Source organism: Takifugu rubripes, chromosome 20 (assembly GCF_901000725.2).
Source record: "Takifugu rubripes chromosome 20, fTakRub1.2, whole genome shotgun sequence".
Taxonomy (NCBI): domain Eukaryota; kingdom Metazoa; phylum Chordata; class Actinopteri; order Tetraodontiformes; family Tetraodontidae; genus Takifugu; species Takifugu rubripes.
The window spans coordinates 8275271-8300598 of NC_042304.1; the positions used below are offsets into that span (position 1 = coordinate 8275271).

General features: G+C 46.1%; 2 protein-coding genes across 4 annotated transcripts; one reads left to right on the top strand and one right to left on the bottom strand.

Annotated features, from left to right (window-relative positions):
• The first annotated feature begins 212 nt into the window (after positions 1 to 212).
• shdb (Src homology 2 domain containing transforming protein D, b) lies at positions 213 to 14753 on the top strand. Of its 3 annotated transcripts, none has more exons than XM_029828563.1 (7): positions 213 to 455; positions 915 to 1291; positions 2578 to 2728; positions 4754 to 4972; positions 11221 to 11392; positions 11552 to 11671; positions 14047 to 14753. In XM_029828563.1, exons 2-7 carry the CDS (start codon positions 959 to 961, stop codon positions 14231 to 14233), a joined length of 1182 nt encoding a protein of 393 aa, XP_029684423.1. In that variant the 5' UTR covers positions 213 to 455; positions 915 to 958; the 3' UTR covers positions 14234 to 14753. The 3 variants fall into 3 exon arrangements, with proteins under 3 accessions (XP_029684423.1, XP_011613121.2, XP_003974187.2); XM_011614819.2 differs by having other exon boundaries at positions 213 to 449; XM_003974138.3 differs by having other exon boundaries at positions 213 to 445.
• Positions 14754 to 19861: 5108 nt separating this feature from the next.
• On the bottom strand, positions 19862 to 23033 carry s1pr3a (sphingosine-1-phosphate receptor 3a). Its single transcript, XM_011614818.2, has 2 exons — positions 22709 to 23033; positions 19862 to 22243 (listed from the first exon to the last, which is right to left on the bottom strand). The coding sequence occupies exon 2, from the start codon at positions 22116 to 22118 to the stop codon at positions 20934 to 20936; it is 1185 nt and encodes a 394-aa protein (XP_011613120.1). The 5' UTR covers positions 22119 to 22243; positions 22709 to 23033; the 3' UTR covers positions 19862 to 20933.
• Positions 23034 to 25328: the final 2295 nt, after the last annotated feature.

Consider the following 25328-nt stretch of genomic DNA (forward strand, 5'->3'; position numbering starts at 1 on the left):
TGTTCTTTTTTGATGCCACCCCCAGTCTCCGCTCTTTCATTTGTTTTCCCTGTGCAATTGTTGGAATTTTCGAGGGTATCTGCGTTTGCAGCCCGTCTGATGTGCAGATATTCCAGTGAATGAACGCTCAGCTGCCTGCGAAAGGGAACTGGGGGGTATTCCTCTGGGGGGTGAAGCGCCTCCCCTTTAATCGCTCGGCTGAGTTTGTCTCGGAGCTGGAGTCTCTCACTTCACTCGCACGCTCGCAGTCACAGGAACGCGACGCGTCCTCCTGAGCGCCTGTTTAGATCCAGAAAAAGCGGCGCTGATTTCTTTCTCCTGCGCTCCTTTATGAAGGAAAAAGCGCGCAGTGGATGGACGTGTCAGCTCTGCGCGCTGCTATTTTCCTGATCGCCATGGAGAAACGCCAAATAAATGATTCAAAGTGGCTGAAGGACTGAACGAGGTTGGTGAGTGTGCGTGTCTTCGGCGCACGGACAGTGGTGTTGGTGGCCGTCTTTGTTTGGAAGTCATTTTAGAGTTCTGTACAAGTGGGCGATCAACCCGGACTGTGTGGTTATGTGGCTGTTTGGCTACTCCATAAGGAAAATGCGTGTTAAATATAGATAATGTGCTTAATTTTTGCGCAACTGTGAATGATTCATTGTACTCAGTGCCAGCAGGTTGCTGTGGAACTGAATTGCTGGGGTGTGAGATGTAATTGGAACCTTTGAGCAAAGTCCACGTGCCAGGCCATATCACTCTGTGCTCAAAACAGAGTGCATAAATGCTGGTGAAGTTGTTTCACCTTTGCTGACTGTAAAGAAAGTTGTCCAGAGGGGGGGGGGGGAAGAAAAGCAACTTTGTAATTTTAACAGTGGCTTGAGGAATTTGAAACTGTTGTTTTTTTTCAGTCAATCCATTTCTGTCCACAGTTGGCTCCTTCTCACACATCATCTGGTTGGAGATCAAAGGTGCCATGGCCAAGTGGCTGAAGGACTACCTGAGCTTCGGCAGCAGGAAGGTGCCGCCACAGCCGCCCACACCAGACTACACAGAGAGCGAGATCCTCAAAGCCTACAGGCTCCAGCGGGATCTAGATTTTGAGGATCCTTACGACAATTCTGAGAACAGGCCCAGGGGTGAGTCTGGGGCCTCAGACCCTGCCACGCCTGTGTACGGGTCTCCCATGAAGTCCTCTGGTGTGGACATGAAGTCGCCCAAACACAGACTGATCAAAGTGGACTCCCAGGAACTGGGTCGCACCAAGATCCTCCTCAGCGCCATCTCTTTAGAAGACCACCCCGAGCCTGTAAGCGTCTCATTTCCCTCACATGTGTCTGTAGGCATCCCAAACAAAGAGCAGGTGATGACAAACGTTCTTTACAGCAGTCATGTTTAATAAAAAAGGAAGGAGAAAAAAAAAGGAGGGAAGGCGGTTAAGTGGTGGAGGGACAGATACACCATTCCACTTTGCTCTCTGCTTATTTCTTTCAAGATTTATTGAACAGGCTCCATCAGAGTGTGACTAGTTGCATGTGTCATCACAAATATGCACCGTTAGCATAAATCATATAGTTGTAAATCCCACGGGCCACATAAATTCCCATCTTGGATAGAAGACAATATTGATGGTTTGAGTGGCTCATTGAGTTGGAGAGGGTCACAGTCCCTCGAGTTTATGTCCCTACATAAATAATAAATAGGGTTTGGTTTTGCAAGCTGAGAGAGAGACCCCATGCACGTGTATTTCTGAGGCCATAAGGAATGTGGTGATGTGCCACGAGCCGCTGAGAAGCATAACTTATATTTTTGTGCTGTATGTGTTAGCAATGCTACAGCACTCTGCCGTTGTCACCAATGGTGTTGAAAGGAACATGTGAAAGCAGCGGGAAATGTCGGGAGAGCACCTGGGGAAGAGCCAGAGGTTTAACAAGGAGCTGGTCTTTACATTAAATCAGCTCACATGTGCTGAGTAAGGTGAGAGGCATTGCTGGGCTTTCATCACGCCAGTGAAATCCATGACTCCACTCGTGGAAAACGCTACAAGTGCGATAGAGCTGAAGTGGATTGAAGTAACAGTCTTAACTGGGGTCGATCGGAGCCCCTGTCTCCTCCGCTCGACTCCTGCTCTCGTTTATTTCCCAGGGTCTGTGGGAACTCCTGCACGCTAATTAACATAGCAGATTCCTGTGCGTCGATATGTGACCTTTTCCGGAATCAAACAGGGATTATGTTGAGCAAAAATTTGGGAAGGAAAGGGAAACTCTGGCAAAGAGGGATGGAGAGGGAGAGTTTTCCAAAGGTGTATGTCAGAGAGAGACAAAGAGACCATATGGCTGCTACTGTAGCTGTGCCAGATGACCATTGTTTTCCACCTGTGCTTGCATGATGGGATAAATGCTCCCCAGCAACCAACCGTCTGAGAAAAACTGCTTAAAACACACATTAAATAAATCAAAGAGTGTATGTAGTCTAACCACAAAAAATAATCTGCCATTCATCAGATTCATGTTATGGTATTTTAATGATCCATATGTTGGGTTCTGATGAGCTCATTTCTTTTAAATTCTCATTTTTGTGTATTTTGTCCTGCAGATATTGCCTTCTGCTCCACTGGCTGGTGACACAGATTACTCGGACCCCTTCGATGCACGTTTGGATCACAGACCAGAAGCCGATTTCGGACCAGTTCCCTGTGAGAACAATAGCTACATGGAACCATATGAGGCCCAGAGGGTCATTACAGGTTGGTGGGATCAATTTTAAAGGCCCATTTTTCTGCTTTTGCAGAATGATTTTATATTTTCTTATTTTCCTTGGACTTGATCAATAATTCTGATTCCAGCAGCAGATCTTTCAGAATTAATAGCCCATTTGTTAGTCGTCAGCTCAACAGTAGAATGTGGAACGTGTCCAGTCTTCTGTGTTGTCAGTACATCACAGTCGGCTCTCAGCCGTACAGAACGCCTCTGAGACGATGTCTGTTCAGTATCTCCTCTCCTCTCCCTCCTCGTGCCTCTCTCCCACATCCTCTAGCTCACATCTATCGTTTTCCATTTGTCTTTCCTCCTGTAACATCTCTGTCTGGCCCTTTCACCCGCTCTCTCTTGTCTGTCCCAGCCATTTAGTGTGAAAACCTCCCCCTCCATTTCTCCATTTCTCTATCTCACTTCATCTTGAGGGCTCTCTGTTCCCCCGGGGGGAGTCTGACTGTCTCTCTGATCTGTCCTCTAGAACCATTTTGTGTCCTCCTCTCATTCTATTGTGACTCGGGCTGCCTTTCGATGGCCAAAAAATGGTATTTGTGTTGTGGGGTTTGGAGCGAATCTATTCCACAGATCAGCTGAGAGACCTTAAAGAAAATCTTTTTGTGCCACAGCGGGATGAAAGCTGCTGGAGAGATTACATCTGATTTGAAGCTGTGATTACAGGCAGTTTTGTCAGTGCTCATTTAGTGGCATTGAATTGCGCTTGTCAGTCTCCCTGCTTTTGTCTGCACTTGTCAGCTGTTCAGTGAAAAAAAAAAAACAGCAGAGTGGTTTAGGGATGAGAATCGTAATTGTCTCACACAAAGACACAAAGAAAAAACACTCTTAATTTAAGGCAGATATTTTTTCCTTTCTGTGTGGAGCAGTCCTCACCATTGTTATTCCCCTCAGTCTTCTATATTTTGCCTTTCTGTCATATTCCCACCCCCTGCCTTTTGTTTTCTACCATCATGTTTTCTGTGTCTTTCTCATTTGACTTCCCACATGTCAGGTTTTTTTTTTTTTACCTTTCCACCTCTACCTTTTATCTCCTTCATCTCCATGCTGTTGCTGACACTGTCGGTTCCCAGCGCAGGTAGAGCAGTGCACGTCCCCACCATCTTTCCGTCTCAATGACTTAACATCAAGCAGTGACAGACCCCTGCCTCCCCTCACCTCCCTCCCTCCCTCCCTCCACTTGTTTCCTCTCTGCTTCCTTTTCCACATTCACCTCCCGCACATCGCGCTCTCGCATCTCGCATTCCTCATAACCTTAGGCCCCTTCCCCAGGGCCTCCGTTTGGTCACCATGGTGACTGAAAGGTTGTTCAAAAGCAGCATCTTGTTGTGTGAAGGTTAAAGTTTTCCACCAGAGAATCCTTCCACTTAGTGGCTTTTCTGGTGTGTGGTCTGCTGCTGGCTATGTGCATAAAAGATGCTGACGTTTTTCCTCCTATTTTTCCCCCCTCACATCCCACCTGTTCCTTTCAAAGGAACATATTTTTGAGGTCAGTGTATCAAAGCGCCTGAATTTCCACTGCAGGCAGAAATCAGATTTTTTTCCCCCTCTGCTTGCATCAATAATCATAAATCCTTTTATTTCCTGATGACACGTAACAGTTGCAGGTGCTGATAACTATTGGAACCCACTGAGACTGTGATGAGAATCTTCACGGGCAATGTTGGCGCTGTTGCATGCTGCATCAGTTTGCTGCTGGGATTCAGAATGGACATGGGGAGGGGGGCTGTGATTGTCAACAATGTCGCCACTCGGCATCCAGCTCGGGGCCCCGTTAAGCCCCATATATGAGATTTTGAGCCCGCGGCAGGCTGTGCAAACACCATTTGTCTCTCTATTTTAATTCCAGTCATGTTGGGCATTTCACTTTATTTTGCTGTGCTGAATTAGGTCCATGTGATGAGGAAACTAATTGCTATTAACATTGCTTGTTATTTCAAGGTATATTAAAAATCGAAGTGGAAAAGCATCCAAGCATGAACCCGTTATGTATGTTGCATTCAAAGAGCTGCAGCGTGGATCAGGAGGAAGAGCCCGGGCTGAGGTGCAGCTCTACGACACCCCGTACGAGGATGAGCGAGGCCAGCGTCTGGGCCTGGTGTACGGGGATGTGCACGAGGAGGGAAAGGAGAGCAGCAAGCTGCCGCAGGACGACGAGAGACCGGCTGACGAGTACGACCAACCCTGGGAATGGAAAAAGGATCACATCTCCAAAGCTTTTGCAGGTAACGGCAATTACAATTACAACTCGCAGGAAGACTTCAAGCAACATCCATGGATTTGTGGTTCACTCAAACCAAAACCAAAGCTCTCAGAGCTTCCCTTTTTAAAGATGGCTCACAAAATATATTTTTCTTATTAAGAAAAGACTAGATCAGACAAGATCATCCAGTAGAATAATTTTCAAAGGTCAGAGCCCTCACAGGAGAACAGCGAGTACCCTGCTGCTGATACAGCAATGTGAAATACTCTGACCTTTAATGTGGTGTCGGATCCCCATGTATCCTTTTTTTACATGAAAAGTGGTGTAACCTTCAGTCACCTCACATGACACACACTGTCTCTCATTTCCTGGCAATGTTTTGTCTCAATTGTATATGTCGTCTACAGCAATTATCAGATGTTTACTCCTGTTTGTCATGGGTGTTTTTTTATGTTGAAGAACCAAAGAGGGTAATCTAAGAGGTGCATAGAGGAGAAAGGCAACAGATCTAGACTGATTAGCTCATTTCAGAGTGGATCAGTGTGCTGCATGAAGGGTCAGCTTGAATTAATTGAGCTGGATCTGAAAGTCACAAGGTCAAGGTGATTGGATAATAAATCAGCACTCCCGCCCCGATCTCTTATTTCCTGTCCTCCCCGCCTCCCCCTTTTCTCCTCTTTTAATTAAATGCCTACACGTGCACAGCTTATCCAGTCTTAATAAGAGAAGTCCTGGTCAATGAGGAATAACCATGTTGATCACTTAAATTGCAAAGCTGCATTAAGGCCGCGTAACTTATTAGAAAGTGGCGATGATTTCTAAAGAACAAAGAGAAATGTATAGATCGACATCACTTCTCACCTACTTCACCACCCATTCCTATTTTTGTCATTTTCTTTTCCATTTGGGCATCTTGCAGAGCAGCGTTTCATCCCGTCAGTGGAGCAAACCACTGTTATAAGTTGGCGTGTTGATTATTTGAGCAGACCAAAGCACCAAAGTATAAACACACAAACAGTATTTCCATTCTCACCTTCAATCCACACTCCCAGACCTACTGATTGACTTGGGGAGGGGAGGGACGGCGAGGAGGAGGAAGAGGAGCAGGAGGAGGAGGATGGGGCAGAAATAAAAGAGGACGATTGCTTGATAGCAAGAGATGAGCAGAGAAGGCGAAAAGGACTTCCAAGGATATGGCGGCAGCTCAGTGGTTGTTTGAGGGCTCAGGGCTTCTGAGGGGAGGGACATGCAGAAGATTAATGGTCGGGGACCATGGCGGCGAGGTGAGGGGACGGAAGAGGAGGTGGAGTCACGGCCACTGTGGCGGGCTGCAATCACTCATTTGCTCACACCCCTGGAACAGGCAGTAGTGGCGACAGGGCTGTCTCCGCAGCCCTGCCTCCCCGAAGGCTTGACACGCTCGCTCAGATAGCACGCTACAGGGGGCAACACGGGCATCGCAATCATCACGAACACTAGCACATGTGCACATGTGGATTCTGCAGCTCTGATCGTCAGGTGCCTAATTCAAGGTGGAGAGGAGGTTGAGCTCATGGTGGCCCAAACAAGTGTGTGTGTGTGTGTGTGTGTGTGTGTGTGTGTGTGTGTGTGTGTGTGTGTGTGTGTGTGTGTGTGTGTGTGTGTGTGTGTGTGTGTGTGTGTGTGTGTGCGCACGCGAGTGAGTGTTAGTGTTGCATATTGTATGTGGATTTGCATGCATTACGTTCATGCAAGTGCTGATGAGCCAAATCCTCCTGATTAGGATTTTGCACAGCTCCATAGTTAAACGTAGTCCCCGAGGTTAATAATGCATATTCCAACTATTTTTTTGAATAACATAAAAACTAATCTTGCCTCCTGAACTTTTAATTTATTTTTCCATTGAATACGGAATGAATGAACCTGCCGCTGCCTGAGGGTTCACACATGCTAAACCTCCTCTGATTCCAGTGCGTTTTAATTACAGCCTTAGAACACTGTCACCACTCAACATCATCCTGCACAAATTATTGCAGTCGTTAATTCCTGGACTTCCGAATGCAACCCAGCAGTGAGATATTATTCCTGCGGCTATGCTCCAATTAGTGAGCTAATCAACGGCACAAACTTATTACCTCTTTGATGACCACGCCTGATGTTGAAGGTGATGGACATGAATGTGCAGGACTGATAGAGACCTGTAGGGAGGGGAGAGGGTTAATGGCTTGCCACCCCAATTATTTTTTATTGTTATTATTATTTCAGTAAGTAATTATCCACCGCTTGTTCCAGTGCAGCCGCTTTATTGGGTAACATAAATGTCTACGGTGTAAAATCCAAAGAAAAGAGAGTCCTTTCCTTCATGTTCTGCTCTGGTCAAATATTTCTTTTATTTAACAGTAAATCCTTATCATATCATCGTTTGCTTTATCCACATTTGGGTGTATTTACATACTGTGGAAAAAAGTGCCTTTTCAATCATAGATGAGTTTACTTGATCCAGAGATGATACAATTAGGACATTCTCACAGGGAAATGAGAAATCCCACATCAACGCACCTACAGCATGCTAAAATATGTATTTGTTTCATGGGCTTTTTTCATGCAGTGTTATCCTGGACACCTTTATCTTGATGTGAAATGTGTTCAAATGCTTGGAAAGCTTGCAGATATCTGGACAGATGGCCGACTGATCTCACACCTCGCATGGATTTGTACTCAGATGGGGCAGACCATGGTTTCCAGGATACTTCGCTGTGTCTGTTTGTGAATGATGAAAATCTGTGTGTGTGTGTGTGTGTGTGTGTGTGTGTGTGTTTGGGGGGGGGGTGAAGAGAGAATCAGTAAATTACATTTCCATTTCTGGTGTCATGCTGGGTATAAGTGGGCCCTGGGGCCATCTGACCAGCCTCTTCATCAATTTACTGCCGGACTGGAAGGACTCTTGTTGCTCTCTTTCTCCCTCACAGATTTGCTCTTTGTCACATTTCTCGCTTCTTTTCTTCCGCTCGTTTGCGGCTTTTCCTCCAGCTTTGGAGTGAACCCTCGGTGATGTTAATGAAAAGCCAAGTCCTTTGTGATTCTCCCCACCAGCACTGGTGATGATAAAAGTGCAGCAGGGTGGAGCAATATGGGATATAATTCCCCACTTCACTGAAAGACAGGTGAATGATGGAGAAGACTGAAATATGGTGAAAAGAAGCGTGAATGAATACAAGGATGATAATCCCATTTTAAAGATTATAATTAAAATGAACCTACCTCTTTTCAATGCTATAAGGTTGCTAATTATTTGTCCCCATGGGGCCCTTTTTGCTGATCAAAAGACCTTATAGAGGGCAGCTGAGATGTGAAGGATGTTTGAGAAGCAGACGTCTTATTAGACCTGATGAAGCTGCTCTCGTTTCTTTGTCTACCGCCTCCATTACAAGAACAAAATGAGCAGCTGGTGCTTATGGAAAGTCAGTTATCCATCACTTGCGTCAAACACGGTAAGGAAACAATCCCGGCACCTCCCTCCACTTTAGGTAATTTTGATAATTGTTAGCAGTTAGCCGTATCAGCCGGCACATGCTGGTTTGATGACAGATTACTGGATCTCTGTTGCCTGCTCCATCACTGGGGTTAAAATTAAGGTCAGAATGGATGAAAAACATGTTGCTTTGTTTTAAACACAAATGTACATACTGGGATCTGACATGAATTCTGCATCAGTAATCCATTAAAGTGTGTGATTGTCTTTTATGGAAGAACAAAACTGGCCACTAATAGCATTCCATGTTTGACAGAGCCACTGGATCCCCTTAGAAGTCGATAGGAGCCAGATGTTGGTGCTGGATTTAATAATTACACTTGACTCACGCACAAAAATGAGAATTTATACAGATACAAAATCATGCAAAGGTTGATTCTGCGGCATCGTGTGAACCCCCGAGTTAAACTGCATTACACTTCCTGAGAGTGTGTCAGACATGTCTAAAGATTGAATCCGCTTTAATCCCCACTGATCTCTGCTTGGTGAAGGCACACATGTGTGTTTGCATGTCTACAAATGGGAAGAAAGGAAATCATTATAGATGAAGCAAAACATTTTACTTCTTAAAAATGGTTGATCATCCAAACCTGGATATTGAGGAATCAAGACAAATTCCCGATTTGTGCCACAGCTGCATGAGCTTATCTGTCACTCATTCCCTCTCTCTATGTCTCTTTATGTCTCTCCACCAGTGATTGAGTGGAGCAGGTGTGTACGTACATGTGTGTGTATACGTGGGTCATTTAGTCCTCAGCTTTTGCAGGCATGTCTCTCATCGAAGGGTGCCGGGCCACACTTCAACCCGGGCTTGAGCGGAGTTGTGCCCCGTACCAGATGGGGGACCATTGTGCTGCACCACGCATCAATAATTCAGAGAGCCGGAGAAAGTGGCGAAGTGTGTCTGCCTGCTCAATAATTAACAAAGGCAGGAGAGAGGCATGTATGTACAGCCCGGGTCTCACTCCAAACGCCCATTCAAATGGCCTTTGATGTCGCCGGCCTGGGGGGGGGCTTTGGATTTGTCGACTCATTAAGACATCACCCTCTTTTCCTTTTATTTGTTTTGTAATCGGCTTTGTCTGCAAGCGGGGACCGAATGTGCGGCGCTAACCTGGAAAATTGCATAATGCATGTGTGTAAAGCTGCAGTTAAGACTTTTAGCGTGGATGGCGGCGTGCCACGGGAGATAATGAGCTATTTCAGGCCTCCCTCACAGTGCACCTTCTGTTGCTGTAGGTAGGGCCCTGAATGTAGCATTATTCTATGAGCTCCCACCAGCACAATATGGGGTAAAGCCCCATTTTGCCTTCATCGCTGCGTCTAGCTCATTTCTTCAACTGGATTTGTTCAGATGACCATAAATAATGCAGCTCTTGACTTGTCGTGTCTTTTCAGTTCCATCTTCATGGCTTTTTTCACTCTGATCTCACATGATGGATGACTCCATAACTGCAGGGTCTCAAACAATATTTTTCACCAGTGTGATGAAGCAAGTTGAGAGAGATTAAATTGCCTCCCCCTGTCAGGCAGGGGGTGTATTAAATTTCATCATGACATCACATATGCTTGTGTACACATCCTGTCGGCTACTCTCAGGAGAACCTCCATCTCTCGCGCCTCCACGTTCCCTCGCAGTAAAATATCACACCTGATTTCTGCTCTTAATCATCGCTGCATCTCTTTCACGCATTCCTTCCTTTAACTTTGTTCCAACCCATCTGCTGTTTTCTCACTCTGCCCCCCCCCCCTTTTCTCACCCTCCTACCATATCCAGTAGGGAGGGAGTTATCCGGGCATACCCCGGTGGTTCAACAACCCCAGTCGGAGAGCAAGGTGACCTCCCACCCTGACCCCCCCCTTCCCTCTTCCCTCCACCCTGTTATCCTTTATCAGCACCAGCGTGCACATGCAGTCACCCTGACCTTTTTCACCCAAGCTGTTGTCCCACATCTGCTCCGGTTCCCCCTTCTAATTTTCCTCGTGGCCTCATCTGCACCACCAGCAACTGGTGCACTTGGAGCTCTTTGTTAACACACAATCCCTCAGAGGTTTTTTTAAAGAAATGTCATGCTAAATTTATACTACATTTTCTTAATCTACACTAATCTTGCCATGTGTTTTTATTGGATGGCTTCAGATTCTTTTCTGTGGGTGTTTGCCACTTTTTGTTAGGATTTGCTATCTACCCCTCGCACCAGTGGTTTTTGTTGGTAGAGGGGGAGAACGTGTGCGTCTTCACATTTACAAACAAGGAAATGATTGTGCTGACAGATGAGGCCATTATGGTGTAGAAAATTCCAACTCTCAGGTCAGTCCTGCAGTTCTTCGCTCTGATGGAGGAAAATGCAAATTCAATGGTTGAATGTTGGGGAGGGAATAACACAAAGAGGTAAATAACCCTCTAGCTTGTGCACGCGGTCAACTCCGGGGTGCAATAAGTGTGGTAAACATCAAGTAATAGGCTGGAGAGAAAGAAAAATGCAACAGGCAGACATAGAAAATGCCAATATTACTTCTTCTGTCGGTCCTCGTGGTGTCATAAAACACGTAATTGTGCTGACAAAGATAATCTGGCTATCTGTCAGTGAGGCTCATTCTGCCCTCCTTTTCAACCCATCCACGCATGGGTCCTGTGCTACGTGCTACTTTTAGCAATATCCGAGTGTCTTGTGTTTACCTTAGTCTGGCTGTGAGGTTCAATCATGTTTTGAACATTGGTTCATTTAAACACGACAAGGTTTTTTTTTGTCCAACAGTACAGTTTGACGGTGCAGAATGGGACCGTTCCTCTTCTCCCACCGAGCGGTTGCGTCCTCCCGGACCGAGGTCAAGCCCGCTGGCGGGAGGTGGGATGAAGTTCCGAATGCCACAGGACGGCCAGATGATGGGGGAAAGAGTGGATCCTGCTCTGCCTCTGGAGAAACAGGTGTATGTATGCAAGCTTATGGAGTTATTTTAACCCAGTGTGCCACATTTGAATGTGAGCTTTAATGATGCACACAATATGAATCATGCATTGTCTCAAACAAGTGATTTTGATTTGCTCTCAGCCTCTGAAGTGTGTTTGTGTTCTGCTCCGTGTGTCAGATGGTACCACGGTTCCTTGTCTCGTTCAGAGGCGGAGTCTCTGCTAACGCTGTGTAAAGAGTGTAGCTACCTGGTGAGGACCAGCCAGACCAACCACTCCGAATACTCCTTGTCTCTACGGTAAGATGTATTCACATTCACAGTCACACATAGAGTGAGGCAAACAAATGCACCCTTGCTAAATAAATCAGTACACATTTTTACAATTTAATTGCAACCCCCCCCCCCCCACACACACACACACACGGTTAGTCTGAGAAGTGCGTGTGAAGCCATCTGAGTTACCTCTCTCATATCGCAGTCTCCACACCTCTCCATCTGCCTCCCCCTCCTCTCAAGATCATCGCTGCCCTCATTCCTCTCCCGATACTCATTTGCAGGGTACAATACTGCTTATCTGGTCAAATCTCTCCCTTGTAATTAGTGCCATGATCCATCGTCTTGGCCTCACATCGCTTTCTCATCATCCCTCATTCTTCACCCTACCCTTGCCTTAGTGAGTGCCCCCCCCTCGCTGACCCCAATGGGCTCTCTAAGTGGTAATCAGGCAGGTAGAGCACACTTCAGTGCACACATCATCTTCCCTGTAATCGCTAATGAATATGTATTACCTTCCATGGGAAGGGGGCGGGGGGGGGTGCTGGAGGGGTGCAGGGGTGTCACTGTGTTGCGCCGACATAGAAACAATCTCATGCATTACTCATTTAAATGAGCAGAGCGGGCTTGACACTCACTGTCGCACACACATGTACAGAGGCAGCATTGCAAGGTCGCCACCGGCGCTTCCCCAAATGTGGGCCGGCCCTCCTATTGACATTATTTTAGTTGTTTAGACGTTGGAACTGTCCTTCAATAATCACCTTCAAAGTCTGAATGGGATCAAGCATGAACAATTCCCACAGTCGTGCACGCGCACACAGACACACAAACCACCTGAAGAGCCTTCCCCAGGAGCAGCTTTCCCACAGGACTGTTTTTCTGGCTGTATTCATGTGAACTCGTGTGAAGCGACGTGAGACAAACTGCGATTCACAGCAAAGTTGCCATTTCATGGCATGTCTCATGTGGCGTTTGACCTACCAACATACATGACAGGTAGTTTCAAGCCTGACCCAGAAAAAGGAGCTAAATTGAGAGTGTCAAAGGACATGCCTGCAACTGAAAAGGTTCCGATGAGGGTTGTGTAGTTCCTCTGGCAGGAAAGCGCTCGTTGTTGGTAGTTGTAACTTATACAACACATCCTTTACATTAGTATTCCACACACAGCAGTATCATGACGTTGGGCAGCGAATGACATTGTCCCACCATATATGGATGAGGCTGTTGTGACTAATTTGCTGGTTATTCTGAGATTTTGAGTCATTCCATGTTACAGTGGAAGGACACATTCTTTGATAGCTACATTCTGTCTGGATTAGATCCATTTTAACCACCACGTTAAGATAACGCAGTCTCACAGACAATTGGTTGTTAAAATGGGACAAAAATAAGGCATCGCTCCAAGTGTACATCATACCAAAGAGTTGGAGCATGCATATTTATACAAGAGACGCACAATGTCACATGGGAGACAAACAAACAGGATTAGATGAAAGCACATTTGTTAACGCTGGCGGGTTGAAGTAGCAGTTCTCAGGAGGCCAGTGGGATGATCAGAAACTGTCTGTTGTTTGGCTGTCACAGTTTTTGTTCAGTTGCACCACTCTTCAAATTTTTATTTAGTTTACTTGAGCAATGACAGTTATAAAATGACTGGATCCAGCCCCCTTCTTTCCCTCTGCTTCTATAATTAGACATACTCTGTCATGGGCTGGCTCGCTTAAAGGGGAAGTCATGTCATGGCTTACAGGGAGCGATACCGACGCAGAGTTCCAGCTCAGACACGTTGATGGTTTAGCATTCTCCCCTCACATTCTCCTTTGAGTTGTCATTTCTTCTATTAGCCCACGCACTGAGCCATTATAATGTCCCTTTATTCCTAAGTTGTCACATGCTGTTAAGGCTTTGTTACTCTAATGGCCGCAAAGGGCAGAAAAATGAGGAAATTTCAAATCCAAGCTGTCATTTCTGACATCTCATGTATGTGAGGAAAAAAGTTTGAATGTTAAGTGTGCACCACATTGATTTCTAAACTTTTCAGCAAAAACAGTTTTACACATTGCAGCACTGAGGCATTTTAAATGCCTCCCAGAGTACGATCTTGCTGCTATTTCAGTATTTTTAATAAGGAGAACAATCAGAGAAATGAGCTGATAACAGTCATTAATCCTGTCTGTTATGGGGCTGATTTCTCCCAGAATACCGAGTGTTCTTGAAGCACACACAGTTATTATTCTATCAGTTATCTGCTAATTGCGGCTAGCTGCATTTCTCTCCCTTGGACATCTGATCCTGTGCTGTCCCCACTCAGAGCCTGTATCACAACATGTCTGTCAGCGTGTATCTGCCTGTCTCCTTCATCTCTCAGAGCAATCCTCTTGTGTTTTCCCTCGCAGGAGCTGCCAGGGCTTCATGCACATGAAGTTGACTCAGTGCAAAGACGGGAAGTACGTGCTGGGACAGAACAGCCCTCCCTTTGACACCATCCCAGAGGTCATCCATTTCTACACCACACATAAACTCCCGGTCCGAGGTGCAGAACACCTGTCCCTGCTCTTCCCAGTGCTGGTGCAGACACTCTGACTTCCCTCCACGGTCTGCCTGGACCTGCAGGAGTTATTTCCGATGGACACGTGGACCAGAATGTCCAGTGCTAGTGTTCTTGTCAAACTGGATACTTTTAATTCCTCACCCCACAGGCTAAAGCTAACAGCCTCCACTGATGCTGTGCCAAATGTCTGGAACATTCAGGATCTCCATTATAATGGCAGATCCATACACCAACCATGATGTAATTTCTGCCACTCTTTTCCAAATCAAAGGCCCGGGACAGCTGGGGTCCTTTTTCCTTATACACTTTATTCCACAGCTGAATTAAATCCAGCAGATCTCGGAGGAACGTGTGTATTCTCTTCTGAATGTACTCAGATTGCAGTAGATTTAGTTTAGAGGTTTTGTTGTCCCACATAAAAAGAAAAAAAACACCCGACTGAACGATGTAGATGAAAACCTCATATCATATTTTTCTGATTTTTCATATTTGTACCTGTAAATGTTGGGAAATGCACGTTTTCCATAAAGAAAGCTATTTTCTGAGATAAAAGGTTTCCACCTTTTGTACACAACCCAACATTTAATCCTCTGCCCGGACATCCTGTGGCGCCGTGCCGATGGACTTTAAGGATCTGGCTGGGAATTGTTAGCCACAGTTGTGTTTTGTTGGTACTCATGTGGACTTTTCTGACCTGCACCTCGTTATCTCGTCCAGTTGAGAGACGTGTAGGGTTTGTGAAACCCGTCACTGTCGTCTTTTCATGGACATGAAGTAAAACATGGATGCTGAGCTGGATCCTCATTCTTTTTTCAGCTTGTCGTCAGTCACTAGATTGTTAGGTGAAGGCTGGTGTTTTAGTTCAGGTAGCAGGCAGTTTTCTGAATGGCCTCTTCAGCATTGTCTGCTTGATTGTTTCTTGAATTCTTGCCTCTTTTGTTTGAAAATCGGTAAGACGCAGTTGGAAAAGGGTTCTTCTGCCAGTGTACAACCGGTGCCAATGGATGAAAGGCAGGTTTATTCTGATTTCAAATAATAGATGATAAAAATGACTTACAATCTACTGATTTGCAACCCAGAAGAGAATGGGGAAAATAAGACAGAAGGGGCTTGGCAACGTTGCCAGTGCATTTGCTTCCGTTCATCCATTAACAGCCGTGCCAGGAGGGAGAGGGTGAGGTGTGGTTGGGGAGGGGGCGAGGCGAGGCGAGGCGGCTCTCATTATTTGGGCAGCTCTGCAGTGAAAAGCGCTGGGATTGCTTTCATTACCGAGCCAAAATGAAATAGCAGAGGCTGATTACCCATGTGACGGGGAGAGGAGACGAGCTGGATCCCTCTCTGATGGGAGGGAGGGGAAGCGGAGTGGGGAGAAGGGTGTCTGGCGCTACTTCCCTGACAAGACTCCAAGCAAGTGTGTGTGTGTGGGTGTGTGTTTGTGTGTGTGTTTGAATGTTAGAGAGACTATGGCTCTCTAGTTCCATTTTTTCAACAAGGCTCCCCAGGGAGGGGTATGAATAATAATGACAGCTTGAAAATTACAGCTTGTAGGAATCAAAGAAATATTCATGCATCTCTACATAAATTTTACCTTCCCCTTCCTTTCCCCCCGTAAATAAAGCCCATTCAAAGAAGCTAGTCCCGACTTATTTTTAAGGGCACGTTTGTGTAGGCTACAAACGAATGGTGTCGCCGTAGCAACATTACCTCCTCGGCTCTTGTGCGTGCGTGTGCGCAGCTGTCACGTCTGAATCCCATTGTGCCCCGTGTCTGATTTGTGGAGAGGACAGCGATTATGGCGGCGCCTGCAGCTGTTAATCCTTCAGGCAGGCCGGGAGGAGCAAACACCTGTGATCAGCGGCGAGCCAGGGAACACATCAGGAAAACATCCAGAGCGTGCACACGCGAAGAGCTCTGTCAGGCGGGCAAACGCGCCTGTCTGCCGCCTTGACACGTCGGGGCGTTTGGAGCACGGATGTGAACCAGCGACAGCTGAAGTCAGGTTGGCCTCTAAAGTTTCAGGGTGGCTGTGACACTGTCACGACACCAAACCAGCGTTAAAATGGCAGGGAAATATTCCAGTTTATTAACTATTAAATCTAAGTATGAAATGATAATGTCTGTGCTCGGAAATGTGAATAAATAAATCTGGAAAACAGTCTGAGAGGAGCAAAAGCTAGAGGCATGTTTCAGATCAAGATAATATGGAAGAATATCCACACAACACACACGGGGCGACTGGCTGAGTCTTCCCGACAACTGACATCAAAACACGCTGTAAAAACCGTGCGTGGCCACGTTAAGAACTTGCTACACTGCACTTCTTCCATCTGTTCTTTTAGTCAGAATCAGCCTGTTGACATGAGCACAAACATCCTACCATTATTCAGTCTTCTGGAGCGATTAGGTGCGTGTGATCGTGTAAACAGCATAATCTGATTAGATGATTATGAGAAATCGGATCACACACAGAGATTACTCCAGTAGTCGTAGTCATGATGTGAAGGCAGGGGAAAAAACAGAGCAAACATGCCATATAGAAGCAGAATGTCTGCTCATCCTCTCTTCCCCATTCACCTGCACTGTGATTGGGTCAGGTCATATAACGAGAATCTGATTACACCCAGCGATTCGATTTTTATGCTCATTTAAGATATATACCGTCTCCGTGTGGGAAGTGTCTAACTCATTATATGAGCCCTATAAAGCCATTTAATGCCCAATTTATTTCACTTAAGAGTCATTTTTAATGACCTAATTGATTATTTACCTGCAGTTGATCTCTCAGGATAATATCTGCTGTCGGGGACGCCACACTGAGCTGCTCAAAAGCAGCGGCGGGGCAATGAGGGACGGGACGCTGCTGTTCAGCCAGACTTGTTAATCCCTGCAGCCGTGGCAGGCAGGCGAGGAGGAGATGGATCGGAGGTCAGTGGGAGCAGGTGGGTGTGTGGTCAGGCCGTGCCAGAGAGCTGCACTCAGAGGAAGTTTGGAGTGAAGGCAGCTGCTCTGTGTGTGTGAGTGTGTGTGTGTGTGTGTGTTTGATCTGCTCCTGCCATCTATCTGTTATTACATGGTGGTGTTTAAATTGCTTTTTTCAATTGTTTTCCCAGTTTTTTTCAGAAACGTATGCAAAAAATCTCTTGAACTTTATATCAAACGTGAACAATCAGAAAGAAAGTGTCACTTGATGCAGAGGTTCAATTGGGAATACTCCAGTTTTCCTACTAGAACTGTTCTCAGAGCAGGGTCAGCTTCCCTCTCATGCTCTCACTATCATGTTCTGTTACACTTTGATCTGTTTTGCTTTGTTCTTTCTGCGGTCGCCATCATAGCAGCATGGATGTAATCCTCCGACTTACTCCGATTTATAAATGTGTGCTATAACAGACAAGTTTCTGCTGTTCATTTAAAAGCTATTAAAACAGTTGTTCATCTTATTCTCTACAGGCTGAATCTGTAATACCAAAAACATCATCTTGAGACTCCTTTAATCTGACATTTAAGAGACCAAACAATTAAACCTGCAAAGATTATTGGGAGAAACGTCCATAATAGAACAGAATGTTTATTGAATGTTTACTCCTGTTGCTGCGGGAGAATAAAATGGAGATCAAATTACTTAGAGGAGATGTCAGATCAATGTTTCCTTCGCTCTGCAGCCTGATGTTGTCTGCACAGCAGAGGCCGGTTAATTGTGGTGGGGCTTTGGGAGAGATGCTCGCCATCTTCAGCCCTCCTCCTCCCAACGTGACCTTTGACTCCGCTCCCAAAGCTGCTGCCTGGATAAAGGCCTCCTGTCGTTTGGGCCTCTGTCAATAAAGTTTTCACGAGTCTTTGTTGTCTTTGTTGCCGCTGTAATTGGACCATATTGAATCGGAGAGCTGCGGAGGTGGCGCTGGGACAGATTGGCTTCACCTTGGGGCTCCCGACACTCTGAATGCATCCGTCTTGTGGCGCCACTCCACCTCTGACCTGGCCAGAAACACCGTTCGGCAGAACTCCGCAGCAAGATGGGGTCTTTGTTTGTGCTTCTCAGAAACACGCAAACATGTTTTCACACACGCAAACACGCATGCATGCACTCGTCCGGGATGCGCGGCGGCATAAAGCCGGGATCATGGCAACAGGGGGTGTTGTGATTCTCTTGTCCTCTTTTGTGCTCCCGTTTGCATATGCAAATCGTATCATTGAGCACAGAGAATGACACAAATCCTCCATGTCTAAATCCTGGAAGAACACCGGCGACGGTTATTTAGTTAACATGATTCATTAAGGTGTTTGACCCAGTTAGATGTTCATTCAGCTAGGAAACGGTCGTTTTTCCCACTTCTTTCATAGCCTGAAATCTCAAGATTTTTTAACTGTGTATTTTTATGATAACTTTCAGAGGTTAATCTTCTTTTCTCACATTTGTGTGTTTGGGTGCCTGGTGTGATGGTGCACATAGACGTCCACAGCCCACCATTAGCAGGGGACATGTGCTCAACACGAGTTGCTAGAATTTAAATTCCACCATAATAACTTCTTTTCATTTGTTTGTTCCAAACTGGACCTCTTTAGTGAGAATCTTCCAAGATGTATTTGTTTTTAAAGCTTGTGTTGCTGGCTGCGTTCACAGACTCCTCTGGTTCCCAACAACCATTGTTGAGTCTGCAATCACGGCAAATCTAAAGAAATCTTTCTTGCTCCTCTTTCAAATGTGAAGTGTGTATAAGTTGCTTACATGTTTCTGTGCTTCTGTTTCTTCTCCCCAAACAACAGATTTGAAAAATCTGGAGATTCCTCTTAAATACTAAGCTCTTTTTTCCAGGTTCAGCTGGTAATCAGAGGAAAGACGTTTGACAGAGTTGTGGGAGCAACGTCAGAGGTTTCGTGGGCTACAGAAGGCATAAGGCCACCATCATCCCCAGTTTATCAGGGACAGAGTGTCACACCACTTCTGACAGGAAGCAGTCAGTGACCTTTAAGCTGGAAATGCGTGGCTGTTGAGGCAGCTCCGCTGTCTTTTTCCATCAGATCTGAGGGGGGGTGTGGCATAGACACATCGTTTACTCGAGGTGAGTATGAAATGCCAGTCTGTCAGCTCTCGTCTGAGCTGTGCTGTGCGATGTGCTAAGAAGAGCAAACTACGCTGCAATCGGCCCATCGAGACAGGTTAACCTTCGCTGCCTGATTCAAATGCAGGAATTAAATGTTTCCAGGTAAATAAAACCCTCCGTATAGGCAGTGTGTGGCTAAGCCCGCTAAAACTACAATATTCTACTGTTTTGAAGAGTCTAATTGATGCTAAGCTACAGCTAAACACCAGAAAACTGGTAATTACAAAAATGGAACCCCCTAATTAAACAAATATCAAAGGATTAATTATTTTCCAGGCTAGCCCTGGTCTCAGGAGGAAAGGTAGTCAGAAACCAGCCCCACAGCAGAACATCGCAGGTTAACTCGCGTGACGTTTCTCCTCCTGCTGTTGGAATAGCAGACTGCAAAATGACAAATAGGACCATTCTGCCATTAATATATGTATGAGTGAAGCTTTACGACATTCAGCTGACATGAGCAAACATCCTCAGCATCTTTATTACAGTGCACCCCCTCCCCTGTCTTATATGGGCCCTGACTATGATGCGAGATTTAATATAAAAAACACAAGACGCGACATCTTCAATAAAGGGAATACGGCTTTTATTTTATGTTTCAGATGCTATAATATGTAAGGCACTACACCACCCTAGGCAGAAATGTAATTTTACTGTCTACCACCATTAAATAATTCACATCCAACACTCCAATTCACTAGTGGTTAGTTGATGTGTGAGTGGTTTCTAGATGTGCCGATGATAAAATGCACAAAACAACCATGGGCTATTAGCTGCAGCTATTAGCTGCACTGCTAACGCTGGAGCAGAAAGAACAACAGCCATGCACCGGGCTGCATACATGAGTCGCAGTACATATGTCAATTTTTTCACCGATGCTGATTAAAATGTAATATAGCAAATTTTGTCTGTTCTCTGTTGTGTAACAAGCATAACAGAGCCAGAAGTCCACTTGTTACATTAAAAAAGAAGAACAGCTTTGTACCATAACTGTTTTGTGTCCACACAAACTATACTAAAAAAATAGTATCAACATTGTAAATGTTTTCACAGAAAATAAATAGGTTAACAGAATTAGCTTTGATGAAAAATGCACGTGTTTGACGTTCAAACAGCACAATGCAAAAGTGCCCAAATTCAACGCTCATAATGACAAATAAAATGCAAAAAGGTGTACACGACATCGATAAAGATGCTCTCTCGTCCAAGCTAGATGAGTTAATCCATGATTTAGTCCAGGTTATTTTAGCATCTGTCCATGAACCCTGGGGTTTGGTCCAACGCATATGTTTTAAAATGACCACATTTTTTAAAAGTTACAAGTGAGCGAATGCTGAGGTCAGCAACTTCTAAGATAGAAAATCAAGGTCACTTTGCCTCATAATGTTCTCTCCTTTCCAGAGGGAGAAATCGTCAGAGTGGTCATGTGGTTTGAAATATGAGCGCAAACCTGCCGTATTTGCAATGTAAAATCTAAATAGTGGTTTGATTTCAGATGCTCTTGTGTTTATATGGATCTAATGAATCATCACTTCATCTTCTCCAGGCCTTGCTGGCAGTAGTGCATCGACAGAAAGTGGCTGAGAGCGAGACTGTTTCAGTTCTGGATTTAAGTCCACTCCTGGGCAAATTCCGCTTAGAATTTGCTGAGTGAAGGCAACGCCCCCGCCTTCACCAGCACGGCGGAGAGCAGGTCTGCGGGTCCAGAGGGGTGAGGCACGGTGGTCACCGAGGGATCCCCGCACTTATTCTCAGAGTTGATGGGCGTGGGAACCTTCCCCCTGTTCCCGGTGCCGCTGCCCCCTCCGCCAAAACTGGACCTGCTGTTCTCGGCCGTGGGGATGACAGTGCCCAGGTGAGGGTTCCCCACCACGGTTGTCCCAGTGGGCTCCAAACCGCTCTGGCAGCAGCACAACAACCGGAAAAACGCAGCTCTCATCTCTCTGCTCGACAGGGTGTAGATCAGAGGGTTGAGAGCGGAGTTGAGCACAGCCAGGGCGATGAACCACTCCACCTGGTAGAGCACCGGGCACCGCTGGGGGCTGCACCCGACGTCCAGCAGCAGCAGAAAGAAGAGGGGCGTCCAGCACATCACGAACACTCCCAGCACGATAACGACCGTCCGCAGCAGGGCCAGCGAGCGCTCCGAGGGCCGGCTGCTCACCCTGCGGCCGCTCGACGTCACCAAGCGGTATATCCTGATGTAGAGGATGATGATGGCCACCAACAGCACGCTGAACACACTGATGCAGAAGGCCACGTAGCTCTTGGCATAGAGAGGGAGCACAGTGGAACAGGAGGACATGTTATTCAAGCAGTTCCATCCCAGGCTGGGCAGGGCGCTCATCAGCACTGACACCAGCCAACAGGCCCCCAGAAGTCCCAGGAGCCTCCCCCGGCCGGCTGTCTCGCACGGACGCAAGCGCACCATGGTCATGTGTCGCTCTATCCCAATGGCCAGGAGGCTGAAGGTGGAGGCGCTGAGGGCCACGAACATGCTCCCTTCTCTGGCCAGCCACTGCACCGGCGTCAGGAAGAAGGTCCTGCGCCCGGAGGTGAAGTTGTTCACAATGTAGGCCACACCGGCCAGCAGGTCTGACAGCGCCAGGTTCCCAATGAGGAAGTACATGCGGCTGTGGAAGCGCTTGTTCTTCCAGAGGGCCAGGAGGACCATGACGTTCTCCAGAACGATCAGCACGCAGATGAAGAGCAGCACCACCGTCTTACTGACGTCGTTGCTGCGGGGGCGATCCCACTTCCCGGAGTGGTTGTAGTGTTTGACGATGATCAGGTTCATGCCTTCCTCCAGCTCGTTCCCCATCCTTTTTTTGCCCCCCTTCACAACCTACTTCGGTTAGACAGCAGAGGGCGCCAAAGCACTGGACACAGGAGGGAAGCTCAACCAGGGAGGGTCACAGCTGGCATCTTAAAGCTTTCCAAACTGACCTGCCAGACAAATGGAGGAGACTGAACTTCATCTTAGACAACTATCAAGAGTTAAACAGTATCTCACAGAGCAGGCGGTACACATGATTCCGACCAGCGCAACGTTTAAAGGCAAAGATAAATACATTCAACTGACAACATATAAAAGGGAGCAGGGTAACTGGAAGCAGTTAAAGTGACACCCGTTAAATACATTATGTCATAAAACTAGATGTAAACAAAAAATGAACCTTGACAAGTTCCTCTTGTGCTGTTGTGTTACTCCAATACACCAAACCGTGTGCAGATGTGTATCTGTGCCGTGTTTCAGCTTATATTCTAAAGTTCTATTAACTAACTCTAAAGTCATTAACTTATTCCTTATTTCTCTGAACTATTAGTTACCGTCGGGTTTATAAAGGTATAAGAACCATGTTCTCATCATCGTGGAACAGTAAAACAGTCTCCAACACTGAGCTTTTGTACCTGGTTGAGCTACTGGTCCCACATCCCGCTGGAGACTAACGGACCTCGATCTCCTCCCGTGCGTAAAGACGCGCCTCAGAAACGGACACAACCGATCCGCCACTTCTGACGCGACCGAAGACAGAAGTCTGAGTATCCTCCGCGTCGCCGGGAAAGTTTCAAACTCTTGTGATAAGTCCTGTTTTGCTGGGCTGCGTCCTGGAATTCTCGGCGCACTCTCCGCTCGGTGTGAACCGTCTCCAGCTGTGGCCGAACTGCTCTCAGCCCTCCACGCCGGCGGGGCGGGATCTTCCCTCATTCTCTCCATGAAGTTCCTTCCATTAGTAATGAGTGAAGGCAGAGGTCAAAGCCACACGCTAGATGAACAGAGGCTGCACAGACACCTCGTCTCAGAACTAAACTGAAACCGGTGCTCAGTTTGATCCGCTTTGGTGAAACTCGGTTTAGAGTTTGAAAGCCCTAATTAAGCCAAATGTGTGTGATTCTTGAAGTAGCCAATATCAGTAACCCTGATATTGACTCACAACCTCACTTTTAAAGAGCATAACCATTTTATTACCACGGAAACTAATATTCACAAATATTAGATGGAGAATTGTGTACAACGCAAGTCATAACTGAACTGAGTGTTTAGAGCATTTATACTCACAATAGTGTTCGATAGTTTTTAAATAAATGCTACAACAAAGAGTTTTGACAATACTTCTGAATGCAGAGCTCTCCCATCAATGTCTCCACGGCTGGGTCCATGTTTATGCCGCTAGATTTAGCTGAAGCTTCAAACACACAGCAGTACATGAACCCAGCAGACCAATTTCTGCAGCTGCTACATCACACCAGTGTGTAGCTAGCTTTTTTGGAGATCCATATTGGACAATGGCAAAAAGCGCCCTATTAACCAGCAGGGTCATTTTTGTGGGAAGCTGTGGCCACGCGAGGCAACCCTCATGTTATGTTTGTGTGACTGGTGCATATTTTTAAAATGACGATTCATTCGCTCACAGTTCATTTTCAGAAAGATAAACATCTCAAGCGCTGTTAAAAAACAAGCAAATGTGTTTATTTGTCTTTATGTGGAATTTGTTCCATCCACAGAGATGTCAGGAACCAGCCTGTCTGTAATAAATGTGACTGGACAGCCCACTGTTTTATATGCTCAGATAAATGATGATTCGGCCTCTCGGAGTGTGAGATAGGTCAGAGTTTTCCCCTTTGGAACCAACAGAAATGAATTTGGATGGGGGTGGGGGGGGGGGGGGGGGGTGACACTTCTCCCCTGCATTCTTGTCACGGATAACAAAAAGGAAGACGCGGAAATGGGAGGCTAAATAATGCGCTGAGATGCCGTTTGTGGTTTCATCTGCAGCTCTTCATGCCACGCGGCCTCAGGCATTTCTGAAAATGTCATCAAGTCCATCCAAACCTTTTCTTTTTTTTTAATCCTTCCAGCAGCAGAGAAGATTAGAATGAAACCGCGGAGCACAATTTCTCATCAGCTCTGCCCCAACAAATGAACGCATCCTCCCCCTCTTTGAGCTCTCTTTACATTGTGTTTGGTGGAGGGAAAAAAAAGGCCCGTCCACATTCCAGTTAAATTCCCCAAAGCCACTTTTCCAATGAATGGATTGTGCACTATTGGAGGGAGAGGAATAGGGCCGGTTACACCATGAGGTTCACTACAGTTTCCCCACATGATGGTCAGTGATTTGTGGTTTCACATTCATGAGAGAGCAAGAGAGATGGTCTTCGAATGAGGGAAAGCCGGGAGGAAAGCAACCCAGCACAAAACAACTTGAAGATTTCTAGTTTGTTCACCAATCTAAATACACTTTTACACCTGTTTGTGCTTGTACTCAGTTATCTGCCACAATCTCTCTGCAAACATACTATATTTTGGATTTCTTTTTGGAGGAAAAGAATGGTGGAAATATCATTGTTGAACCAGGGATATCCTGGTTGCACAGGGGTTGAAAAGCTCATCATTTGTTCCATGTCACTCCTCACCCCTCTTCCCCCTCATTTCCTGTCATCTTGCTGTCCTTACCTTGTGTCTTATCACAATAAAGCACGCCATTATCTTTTTGTCTAGCAGTATCACTCTTTTATGTGCGCGATTCACCCAGGTTTGGCTCTGAAGAGTTCTCTTTTTCTGTGACAGGTCGCCTCTGATTTTACATTAATGCTAAAAACAATCTGAACAATGGATTTATGCCAATGGCGTTGTGTCCATAGAAGTCCTTCTGATCTAAAAAGTCCATGCATATGTGATAAAAGGACTGAAGACAGTGTTAGAAATAGCACCATATCTACTTTGTTTTTGACAGTGTGTCTTTGTCCCCCCTCTTTTTTAATGTTTGTTTTTTTGTGCTTTGTTTTACTGGATCTAGGATGCTAAAATAAGATCGAGCAGACCTGGAACTGTGACTATGATGGATGGCAGGATAAGCCAGCAGAGACCGACGCCGTGACAAATGTTGATGAAAAGAAGCAGTGAGGGGAATAGCCAAGAAAGAGCAGGAGACCACTGTCTCTCCCTCTCAAGCACCGCTGATTGTGAGAGGTTACAGGCAGCCTGGCTCTCCCGTCTGCCCGGGCAGATTAATGAATGACCCTCCAAGCT